Source organism: Octopus sinensis, linkage group LG5, assembly GCF_006345805.1.
Source record: "Octopus sinensis linkage group LG5, ASM634580v1, whole genome shotgun sequence".
Lineage (NCBI taxonomy): Eukaryota > Metazoa > Mollusca > Cephalopoda > Octopoda > Octopodidae > Octopus > Octopus sinensis.
Window position 1 is genome coordinate 33,421,271 of NC_043001.1, and position 13,179 is coordinate 33,434,449.

The window sequence follows — 13,179 nt, forward strand, 5'->3', positions numbered from 1 at the left end:
TAGAGACCTTACGAAAAATAATTGAAGACAGGAGATCAATAAAGGTTTTTGATGTGAGGACACAAATTTAACGGCCAAACATATAATCACATTGTCATAATCTTCATATCCTTTCTAATCTTTTCTCTCTTACCTTCATAGAACTTACTTTCCTTCTTGCAGTTCAAGATTATTGATCCTGCTAGAGAGGAGAAAGGCAAAACCAACTCCTGAGTATGAGACTTAGGCTAGGGATTAAGGAAAAGAGTTTTCAATAAATATTTTAAAGAAGTCGTTGATCAATAATTCCAGTTATTTTGTGGTGTTGGAGTTCCTGTCAAAGTAAGTTATGCACGATTCGGGGTATAAAACTAAAGATTAAAAGCTCACGGAATTTTACCCACCTGTAGTTCCAGGCCAACGATACTTCTTTTCTTACACCTGTACTTTGTCACAAGGCTCATAGTTTTAGTGAGAGTCTGGGGAACGTTCAGAAATTGTACGTAATCTTCGCTTTCGGGAATATCATTTAATACAACAGACATCTGTTCAGGGTTTAAACCCGTTACCTAAATAATATTTAAAAAGAACAAAAAGCTTTAGATATATACTTACACTCATATGTTACTTATAAGCTATTATCGTTGTCCAACAATTTGCTTAACACAGCGTATAAAATGCTTATACGTCTGATATCCTCTATTGAGAAATATTCTAATAAACCATAGCAGGTATATGCATAGAACACATTTCGTATGTGTGTGCAACTTTCTATATAGAGAGTCCTAAATAAAGCATACTTCCCAATATTAAAGCAGAAATATTATAGAAATTGAATGATATTCAAACGGCTGTTCAGCGGCATTAATATTACATACACTGTTGTCCGAGTTTACTCGACTATAAAAGTCTTCGAAGACCAAGCGAATAAGCACTAGAATCACATCGTATGTGATTAGAACTCAAATAAATGTTGGCGCAGCTATTATTATTATTATTATTATTGAGTGAGAGAGCAGTGCATGCCATCAAAGTGACACTGGGGCAAAATATACCAAGCCCAGTATGCCCATCACGACTACCCGTCTGATAAGGGTACACTAGGCACATGCATCACAACCATATGTGCGCGACATGGTGATCTCATATCAAGATAAACAGCATATGACCTTGCAGGTGGGGCCCAGTTAAAATTGCCTTCTGGTCGAGTAACCCATCCCACTCAAAAGGTCCCTGAAAAAGGATTGTTAAAGGATGTTGAACGAAACACCCATATTTCCGGAGGTGAATTATTCAAACCCCAAAGAATCCCTCGCAACACATGGCTACGATGCTCCCCCCCCCCCACTACTTCTGCTCGTGATCAGAGATGCTCATATCGTCAGCCACTAAGAGACATGCTCAACTGGTTATGGTCAAACAACTGACAAGCAAATCTATGGTATTGAGCAGAATATTTGCTATAGCCCATGACAAAACAATGTACATGATAACACTTCCAATCAGTTAAGATCAGAAGCCACGAGAGCCACTGCCTGTAACATTATTATTATTATTATTATTAGTAGTAGTAGTAGTAGTAGTAGTAGTAGTAGTAGTAGTAGTAGTAGTAGTAGTAGTAGTAGTAGTAGTAGTAGTGGTGGTGGTGGTGGTGGTGGTGTCTGAAAAAATGCATACTCTCGAGTCTTCTTGGTGTATCAATTAATGTGATTTGATTTTAAAATTTTAGAATTGTAGAAAAATAGACTATCATTGGAGTGTCTCGCTCTAAAAGGTTCAGTTTACAAATATATTTCACAAAGAGAGCGAGAGAGAGAGATCAATATAATCTACAAATTCGTTCGATAATCAAGCATTTTATTGTAAATATCGGTTTCAAATTTTGGCACAGGCCCAGCAATTTTGCGGGAGAGAGTTAAGTTGATTACATCAGCTCCAGTACTCACCTGATACTTATTTGACCGACCCTGAAAAGAGGAAACCAGGCAAAATTTGAATCCAGAACGTGAAGACGGGCGAAATGCCGTTAAGCTTTTGCCCGGCGTGTTACCAATTTTGCCAGCTCGTCACCTTATTTTACTGTAAATATTGACCTACTTTACGCACTAAGGAACGCAAATGGACTCTTTGAGAAGCAACAAAGGAAATGTACACGTCCCTGAAGTAATACCACAATGACAATTTTCCTAAAGTAGTAATAATTGAAGGGTTGTATTCTGCCCAGTATGGAGGCGCAATGGCCTAGTGGTTAGGGCAGCGGACTCGAAGACGGAGGATCGCGGTTTCGATTCCCAGACCGGGCGTTGTTTGTGTTTATTGAGCGAAAACACCTAAAGCTCCACGAGGCAGGGAAGGGGTAGCGACCCCTGTTGCACTCTTTCGCTCCAACTTTCTCTCACTCTCTCTCCCTGTTTCTTGTGTAACACTGCGATGGACTGGCGTCCCGTCCAGCTGGGGGTGAACACATAGGCCGCAGAAACCGGGAAACCGGGCCCATGAGCCTGGCTAGGCTTGAAAAAGGCGCATAAATAAAATAAAATTCTGCTCAGTATTCTTAAACTAAAGAAAGCAAAGTGAATCAACATTCAGCTGACATCAGCCCTTAACTAGAAAAATGCAAATAATTGTTTCTAATACAGGAACAGGGCTTAAAATTTGGGAGAATGGGGCAGGTCGATTACATCGACTGAAATACTTGACTGATACTTTATTTTATTGACATCGAAGAGATGAAAAGCAAATTTGACCACGATGGGATTTGAACGTAAAGAACCTAAACAAATTATGCCAGGCATTTCTCTTTTCGACACTGTAACAATTCTACCAACTCAACTCACACCGTTAACAAGAAGAAAAAAATGCTACAAGGAATTTCTTGTAAGGAAACTGCTTCGGAAAAGAATAGATGATATTTTACTATATAATATTAAGGAATAGCGTATTTTGTTTTTAATCGGGGTTAAACAGACGCATACACATACGTATGAATCTGTGTGTGTGTGTGTAGATGGATGGATGGATTGATATGTATACGTATATGTAGATTAGATAAGCGTGTACTAATGTAGAGAAAGAAACTCAAAACAGAAAACTTGATAATGAATTTTTAATTCTACATTTATATCGGGGAAAATAGTTGTAGAAGATCCATTTTCAATGAAATTCATTAAAAGATATGACTTACCAATGAACAGATGACGGTAAATAGTAACGACAAGAAAAGGATTCGGTTGTGATCGTCCATTTTGAAAGAACGAATACGTCACCAATTTTCTTAGCTTACCTTACAGTGCAGCTGTTACCATTGTTTTTATAATACCCACAAGCAAGACGGGAGAAACTCGTGGCGAAACATTCCATTGATTTCCCAATTGATTTATCTTAGGGAGAGCTTCACTTTGTACTATGTCTTTCTTTTATAATAGATTTCGTAACTCAAAGTTTACTTGTCGCTGTTACTTGTTGAATCAAAGCTGAGGACTGAAGATACTACTCTTTTGGTATGATCTGCAATATTTCCTGTTTTTTTGGTTGATAATATTCGTACCAAAACTATATAGAATCAATAATAATTTTCGCTCTGAAAATGCAGACGTTGACACATTTTGTTAGCGAAAATAATCTATAACAAATGTTTAAGTTTGAAAGTTATCCCGAAAACATCAATATAGATATAAATTGAATTTTATGGTATGTATAAAATTTTATAATTGGTGGCTTTGGAAATAAACAATTAGTTTGGTGATAAGTAAAAATCGATCTTTGAGGGATTCGAAATCCAAATATGGACAGACAAGCTATTTTGACCCGTGCTTGGCTCGGGTTTTTGTGGTGGTGTTGTTTTGTGCGTGTTGTCTCCGTTTTCCCTTTCTTCTTTTGTTCGTCTTCTTTGCCTGGTTCTTTTTATTGCCCTCTTCTTTTTCTTTTTCTTATTGTTTTTATTTTTTCTTCATCTTTATCTTCTTTTTCTTCTTTCTCTTCTTCCACTCTTTCTTTTCTCCTTTTCCCATATTCCTCCTCATGGCAACGAAACCGTAGCCCCGAGCGACTTGCAACCCTCCTCACACCATTGCTCACCCCATTTTACCCCCAGTGTAAATTTTGGCGCCAATCCGACCCCATCTATTGCCCCTTAAACCGTTCCCGTCCCAAAATGAGACAAATAACCAAGAAATCAAACAACTTTTTCGCATTTCAGCTTTATAGATATTGATGAGGATAAATACTATGTGGCACATGCACCATTCTACCATTTCTGAGAACATGCATTTATTTTAGAGTTGTCTCATTTGGAATAAATTTTATTTCAGAAAGCTTGATGTTGTAGCGAAGTGGCAAAAAAAAAAAAGAATCTAAAGTAATCATTTGTTTTCCAACGTCTTTTGCTCACGAAGTTAAATTGTTCTAAACTGCAATATTTCTTGTGAAAATAATTAACAACTTAAGTAATTAACAAGGCGTAGGAGCGGCTGTTTGGTAAGTAGCTTGTTTACCAACCACACGGTTCCGGGTTCAGTCCCACTGCGTGGCACCTTGGGCAAGTGTCTTCTAATATAGCCTCGAGTCGACCAAAGCTTTGTGAGTGGATTTGGTAGACGGAAACTGAAAGAAGCCTGTCGTATATATATATATATATATATATATATGTATGTGTGTGTGTGTGTGTGTATGTTTGTGTGTCTGTGTTTGTCCCCGCAACATTGCTTGACAACTGATGCTGGTGTGTTTACGTCCCCGTAACTTAGCAGTTTGGCAAAAGGGACAAGGCTTACAAAGAATAAGTCCTGGGGTCGATTTGATCGACTAGAGGCGGTGCTCTAACATGGCCACAGTCAAATGACTGAAACTAGTAAAAGAGTAACTACACAACTACCATACGTCTACAACTATGCAAATTAATCAGTATAGACTCAGTGATGGCGTGCAGCAATATAGTAATTGTATCTTTTACTTGTTCTATTCATTAGACCGTGACCATGCTGGGGCACCGCTTTGAAGACTTTTAGTCGAATATATCGAACCCAGTGTTTATTGATTTTAAAGCCTGGTACTTTTCCTATTCCTTCTTTTTGCCAAACCACTAAGGTACGGGGACGTAAACACACCAGCACCGGTTGTCAAACAGTGGTGGGGAAAATACACACACACACACATACACACAAACGGGCTTCTTTCAGTTTCTATCCACCAAATTCACTCACAAGGCCTTGGTCAGTCCGAGACTATAGTAAGGGACACTTGCCCAAGGTGCCACATTATGGGATTGAACCCGGAACCATGTGATTGGGAAGCAAGCTTCTTGCCACGCTTGCGCCTATGTATGTGTATATTTTGAAAGCAAATATTTTGGTAAGTGCAAAAACAAAAAAAAATAATAATAAGCTTGCGATTATTCTAGTCCGAACACGAATTTGAGTAACTATTTTTTTAGAAAAGGCTTCAATGTCACAAACTCTCCTTTTCCCTCCTTTATAAGAATGAGTCCAATTCGAAAGTATAGGATACCAGCCAATGTAATCGACAATACCGTTCTACCCGAATTTGAGGCCCCTTACCAATAGTAGGGATCTTTATCTTTTGACCGACAGATTTAAAAAATAATTTTTGGTAACTAAACACTTTCAAACTTCGGAAACTGGTAGAATGTATCATATAAAACATGTTTTACTCTTAGCATTTTTGAGAAAAACTTAAATTTACGAAGTTATTTCACCTTAAAGTTCTCGTATTTCGGTAATTTCAACCAATCAATGACGTGTATTCAGCAGAATAAAATTACTGCTGTTGTTTGTCAACAAGAACTTCCAGCAGCGTATATTTCGTTTGTCACTGTTATTTATGACAACCCTAAAACCTTAACCCTAACCCTAAAACCCAGACCCTAAAACCTTAAAACCAGTACAAACGCACGAACGATGTCGTAAATAACAGTGACAAACGAAAAATACACCGCCGATAGTTGTTGACAAACAACGGCAGTAATTTTATTCGGCTGAATACACGTCATTGATTGGCTGAAATTACCGAAATACGAGAACTTTAAGGTAAAATAACTTCGTAAATATAAGTTTTTCTCAAAAATGCTAAGAGTAAAACATGTTTTATATGACACATTCTACCAGTGTCCGAAGTTTGAAAGTGTTTAGTTACAAAAATTATTTTTTAAATCTGTAGGTCAAAGGATCCAATAGAAATTAATATTACTTACTAGCGTACCCGACAATAAAATTTATTATAGAGAATAGTATGTGACACACCGTCCAAAAAGAACCTTAATATTTTTTATCTAGAGATTGCATCAATATTATTTAATAGGAAGGCGGCGAGCTAGCAGAAATGTTAGCAAGCCGGCGAAATGCTTAGCTATATTTCGTCTGCCGTTACGTTCTGAGTTCAAATTCCGCCGAGGGCGACGTTGCCTTTCATCCTTTCGGGGTCGATTAAATAAGTACCAGTTACGCACTGGGGTCGATATAATCGACTTAATAAGTCTGTCTGTCCTTGATTGTCTCCTCTGTGCTCAGCCCTTTGTGGGTAGTAAAGAAATAGGTATTTCTTCTGTCATTACGTTCTGAGTTCAAATTCCGCCGAGGTCGACTTTGCCTATCATCCTTTCGGGGTCGATAAATTAAGTACTAGTTGCGTACTGGGGTCGATCTAGTCGAGTAGCCCTCTCTCCAAAAATTTCGATCCTTGTGCCTAGAGTAGAAAAGAATATTATTTAATAGCAGAATATCACACATAATTCCACAATTTGATTCTATATGTTATCCACTGAAAATTGGTGGGACACAACTGTATATAAACTATTAGTCATTTGTGCGTTCAAAAGTGACTGTTTATTTTGTAAGATCTTTTTTTCTTTTTAATACTATTTTCGTCGAGTACTTTTTAAGGATAGTTACAGACCCGTGAGCCTATGCCGAACGGCTGCTGTCACGTGTGGGACGAGTCCGGTTGTCAACCGAGTCTATCATAAATATTTCCCCGCCACCTTCCTTTAACCGGGAAGGCAAGGCAGTTTTCATCGTACTGGTGGCTATGGCGAAAGAATGCGTATGGTGGACTCGTTTGAAAGGCTTAGAGGCAAATACTTCCGTCTCTGGCCAACCAAGTATCACTTGAAAAGGAAGGTGAGAGTAGAGAGGGAGGTTTTGTCTAATGAAAAGTTTACTAAAAGATGGGTGAATATGGCAAGGATGGTACGCATGAATGACGGACCCACTTTGAGCATGAACCTAATAAACAAGAAGAGAAAGAGTGCTTTGTTTTTTTTTTGGGGGGGGCGTCCGAGGTTACCGTGTTTTTTTTGGGGGGGGGGTAGGTTTTTCTTTATACGGATTACCCTAGTCAGTGTTATATTTTCTCCCCCTTTGGGGAATTTCTGTTGTTAAAACATTACACGTCCCAAAACATTTCCGATCCCTATTGAACGGTTTTGAAAAGAAAATCTCTGCATTGTATTGTCCCCTCTGTGTTCAGCCCTGCGTGGCTTAATAAAGAAATCTACATTAAAACACATAAAAAGGAAGTTATCGTTAGAAATATTTCAAGGGAGATAACTTTGTAATCGCATTCAAGTGTTCTCTACCGTTAGTAGAGCGTAACAGAAAACAGATACGCATCGATAATTACATTATAGAAATTGTTGACAAGTTCTATTAAGAATAGAGACTGTAGGGAAACGGAAGATTTCCCGTATGGTGAAACTGCGATTCAAATTAAGTACTTGAGTGCTACAACTTCACTTTAATTATTTGGCTAGGTATCAACTTAACATCATCACATTCTGTCATAGTATTTTAACTAATCAATGTCTGTGTTTTGTGGATTCTAATAGTAAAGGTAGCCTGAGGTTCGATCGCTTGAAATCCTTTTCAGTTCGCTTCCACAGATAATGTCCACGGAAATGATGATTGTTGTAACTATCCAGTTGTTGTTTTTTTTTTAATTTAGGCCATTAGTATTTGGTAAAAACTAAACGAATATTACATATTACATGAAAATATAATGCAAAATCAATTCTTGTTAGGCATTTCGTTCGATGTTCTACTTTTCAAACAATTGTAAATAAATCAAACATTGTCTGTTATTTGACCATTAATATATAAAGTATACTCCTAGATCGGAAAGCACTGGACAGAGTTCAGTGGAAAAGCTCTTGCTAACAAACCATCTCTGACTTTGAGATAGCCAGGCCAATAACCTGGAGGAGGAAAAAAATTGCATAGATCCGGGTCCAATCTATCTCAAAAGGACAGAGACCACTACTTCAACGTCCGTAACCGGATCTGAAAATCCCAAGTAGGTCTAAATTCCAATGTTAGACGATACTGCAAAACACCGGACTAAAAACACTGTTCAGTTATGTCCGGCTCAACCCTCGTTCGTTGAAGCGACAAGAGAGTTCAATAATTTCCAGAACTCATTTACACGAAACCAGACTAGATCGAATGTCTACGTTTTGTATTGCCTGCATGGATTCACACTGTCTATATCCGTAGAGGCGCAGTGGACCAGTGGTTAGGGCAGTGGCCTAGTGGTTAGGGCAGCGGACTCACGGTCGGAGGATCGCGGTTTCGATTCCCAGACCGGGCGTTGTGTGCGTTGTATTGAGCGTAAACACCTAAAGCTCCACGAGACTGTTGTACTCTTTCACCCCAACTTTCTCTCACTCTCTGTTTCTGTTTCTTGAGTAACGCTGCGATGGACTGGCGTCCCGTCCAGCTGGTGGGGAACACATACGCCACAGAAACCGGGAAACCGGGCCCATGAGCCAGGCTAGGCTTGAAAAGGGCGACGTTTATCGTTTATGTCTATATCCACAGCACTCAACACTGCCAATATTACTGTAATTAGGCATCAAAAACGAAGATCCACCAACGTGACAATTCTTTCTCTGTCCCCTCGCTTTCGGATGAAGATCAAGATCTGGAAAGAATATTCATTTCTCATAGCAACTAAACTTACCGAGCTCTCCATTCTACAGCACCTAAATATGTACTTCAGAATATAATCACTAAATTTAGGTGGATAGTGATTGTTAATATCGGCAAACGTCAATACAGTAAAAGCAGAGATACTCTGGCAGAAAAAAAAAGAAACGATCGAAAGTTCCGGACATTGTCCTTCGATATTTCTTTGTTCGTGTTCTTTTGTTACGAAGTTTTATGGCTAACAACCTTATAGATTAGTGCTGAGAGATATATAGAAATACTGTTATTATGAATTGTCATTGTCTTTTGGTGCCTGAATGGCAACCATGATTGCTCATTCTATAGAAGTTAACAGTGGTTTACTTTCAGCACTAGATGTTCCTGATCGATGTCATTGGTAGGTTTTCAGCTTCCAGCATCTTGTGACTTCTCTCAACCATTAGTTAACTGAATCTTCCATCAACATTCCGCATCTATTATACTGTTTCCTATTGCTTTTTATGGTGAGTATAATTTTCTCTAATTCTAGACTTCAGACCTTCCCAGCTTGGTTTAAACCTACCAAACATAAAACTCCCACCAGTAAAAATAAAAATTGAAAAGCTATAATAGAAGAAAACTTCGATGAAACCCTTCTTGGTTATAATTGTAGGTTAAATAGGGCAGCGAGCTGGCAGAATCATTAGCATGCCGGGTAAAAATGCTTAGCGCCATTTCGTCCGTCTTTACGTTCAGGGTTCAAATGCCGCCGCGGTCGACTTTACTTTTCATTCTTTCTGGGTCGATAACATAGGTACTAGTTGAGCACTGGGCTATATTTAATCGACTTATCCCCTCCCCTGAAATTGATGACCTTGTGTCAAAATATAAAAACTATATTTGTAGGTTAAATGAAAATAATGGACGATGCAATTGTAGACCTTTAAAATTTTTAGTTTTGTTGATGATCTGAAACAGCAGCATAATTATAAAAGTTTAGGCCTAATTTCCAGATAACTCCCTCATTCTCTTCCTGCTAATATTGGAGGCTCAGAGAAAAACAAGCGCTGTCCATTTTCTATATAAAGCAATATTTAAAAAAATGGTTTCTTCTTTTAATTCTGACTCTCAGAAATAAATGGAGACGATCCAAACGTTTATAATATATTTTTGATGGCAAAGTGACGAGAGAACATCTGTAAGAGTAATTTGGTGGACTTCGTTCTTAGAGCATCAGTTTTTTGCTGTTAGCACTCTGCTAAATAATAGCTTCAAAAGAACTTATCGATATTTCCTCTTCCCTCAACCATAACTGTTAAGTAAAGACTCGGGAAAGCATCTGAAAATCATAGCCTCCTTTCTCATTAAACTAATTTACAGAAGAAATTCTTGACACTTTGGAATAAACATTTCCTGACACATCATCAATATAATAATCAACAGACTACCATGAATGTCAGCTATGCCTTCCTCTTAGTATGAAGTTCATAATAACGTCAAAGCCCCTGCCACTTGAAGACCCAAAATGTTCTTGAAGAAGAATGAATATCTTTTAGACATAACATGTAACATCAAGTCGCTTGTATGTAAGAGAGAGGTTATTTCTGCCATACTGAATCAAATGGTGAAGAAAAAAAGTTATATCGGCATGACTGAGAGCAACTCAAAGAAAGATTTTACAATCATATTTCAAACATCCAGACAACCATGACATTGATGAACCTTGTATGATCATAGACAGGCAGATAAACTGGCTATAAATCAATTTGGTGAGTTCAGAAAACTAACGTTCTATGTAATTGAATTTACGTAGCAGAAAGAATACAAATTCTTCAAGCTTAAAAGCTTCCAAGATTCTCAACTCTAGAAATGAAATTGGTACAGATGTCTTCATACAGGCCTACAAGTCCAAACTCCACCATACACTATCCTAGAAAGCTGCTTTACCACGAAAGATAACTTCTCACGTTTCTTTCTTACATATCGATTTTTTTCTTCTATAGTTTTTTTTTCGACCATGAGTTGACGTATTACAAACTATAACTTTAATAATAATAAAAACCTACGAGATACCTAAAATGGTATTAATTTGTGGGCTATATACAGATGGTTATTACTAACACAAGCAACATCCATCCTTATTCTTTAAATTAATTTCCTTATGAACATTTTTCATTCGTTTTCCTATCTTGACCTAAATTCCCTTCATACACCCCAATGTTCTACAAAGGAATAAATCTGGGCAAGAGATTTTCGGAGTTACAACCCCTGGACTATACATTCGTCCTCGTTTTTCACTCATTCTTTTCTAAAAATTGTTTTGTTGCCAGTCAGGTCTGAAGAGTGCTTGAGTGTATTCTTAGCAGCTCTAACACTTTAGGAAGACTATAATTCGCACACGAAACCATTGGTAATGTACAAACTGAGTGAACATGTCATCAAAGTGAAATCTTTAAAGAAATAACCAGTCTCCACCACCCTGATAAATATCAGAAAATGGAAAATTTTTAGTTTTCATCACTGGGATATTCTACCCCAAAAAATTTAATTTTTAATATTAAACTCTCTAATTAAGACAGTGAATGTTAGAATGTCTCGTGCAGGTCTCTGCTACCCAAGTTCAAATTCTACCAAGGTCAACTTTGCCTCCTTCTTTAAACTCAGTAATTAGAGTACTTATATAAAGTAACTGAAATCATCATCATCAATATCAATTTAACATCCACTTATTTATCCTTACATCCTTACATCATTCAAATGGCATTTATTGAGGAAAGTTTTCTGCAGCCAGTTATCCTCCACCTGCTGCCAAACAAGATAAGATTTCCCCAAGGCCTGACATATTTTGCAGAATATAGTAAATGAATGACAATCACATGATGCCAAGATAAGGAGACACAAACATACACATACTCACACATGTACATACATAAATACATATATATTCAATGAGATTCTTTCAATTTCTGTCTACCACGATCACTCTTAAAGCTTTAGTCAGCTCAAATCTATAGTGGAAGATACTTGCTGAAGATGTCATACAGTGGAACTGAACCTAAAGCTATGTGGTCCAGAAGCAAAATTCTTAACTACATAGCCATGTCTGCACCAATAAATCAATAAATAAAACAGGATGGCCACAATTCTTCAGTCGGCTATTTTTGTTATAACTGTTTAAATCACTTTCACACAAACATTCAAAAAATAAAGAAAAATCATGTTTTGTTTTTGTCTTTTTCTTTCAATGGTTTCAGGGCAGTGAACTGAATCATGCTGGAGCACTGCCTTCAAGGGTGAAGTCACAAATATCAACCCAAATTGCCCAACACTTATTTTAGTGATCTTATAAAAAACAAAATATGGCAAGTTGACCATGAGTGAAAGGGGACATGACTGACAAAACGAAATACTACAAGGTATTTGCTGCATTAATTTGGTTCATCCTGTGCCAATACATGCATTTATATTCATGCATCCATATCGCCTTCAGTTTAATTAGGACCATGTGACAGGAGACATTTGCCCAAAGTTTGTTTATTCCTATTTCGAGCCATGCCTGGCTCATAAGGGCCGGTTTCCCGGTTTCCTTGGCATATAGGTTCCCCACCTGGACAAGACACCAGTCCATTGCAGGTGAGCTCCAAGATGCAGGAGGAAAGAGAGAAAGTTGTGGCGAAAGAGTCAGCAGAAGTTCGCCATTACCTTCTGCCGGAACTGCGTGGAGCTTAGGTGTTTCGCTCTTAAACGCACACATCGCCCGGTCTGAGATTCGAACCCACGATCTCTCGACTGCGAGTCCGCTGCTCTAACCACTAGGCCATGTGCCTCCACATTTGCCCAAAGTGCCATACAATGAGGAATGGAAACATGCTTGCAAAGAACATTCAAACACACAGCCATTCTGTATTACCAATATAAAAATAAGTAATAAAAACAATGTTAAGAAAGACCAAATTATGAATTTTAAGTTGTATTTAATCGGTTGATCATAATCCATCACAGGATTTTGAAATATAAACAAGCAGTATTACAGGTGGGTTTTGTTTTTGTTTTTTAGCTTTTTTTTTTTTTTCACTTGCCTGAAGAGAGAAAATTTTTTAAATAGTAAATATTTTCAACTAAGAAAAAAAAAACAAAAAGAAATGATCTGAAAGCAGATCTCATTTAAAAAAAAAAAAAAGAATATAATATAGGAAAAGTAGGAAATTTTATTTTGTCATAAACAAGAAAAATTACGCAGGTGACTAATAAAACAAAACAAAATAGACGGGGAAACGTAACAAAT

The 13,179-nt window shown here is 37.5% G+C and overlaps 1 protein-coding gene across 1 annotated transcript in view; it reads right to left on the reverse strand.

The window, feature by feature from the left end:
• The window catches only part of LOC115212012 (protein sel-1 homolog 3-like), a 57,807-nt gene extending 54,536 nt beyond the window's left edge, over window positions 1-3,271 (reverse strand). The window contains 2 exon segments of the mRNA XM_029780802.2: window positions 384-548; window positions 3,164-3,271. Of these exon segments, the coding sequence (XP_029636662.1) occupies window positions 384-548; window positions 3,164-3,223 (225 nt within the window). The 5' untranslated portion in view covers window positions 3,224-3,271.
• Between the last annotated feature and the right edge of the window lie 9,908 nt (window positions 3,272-13,179).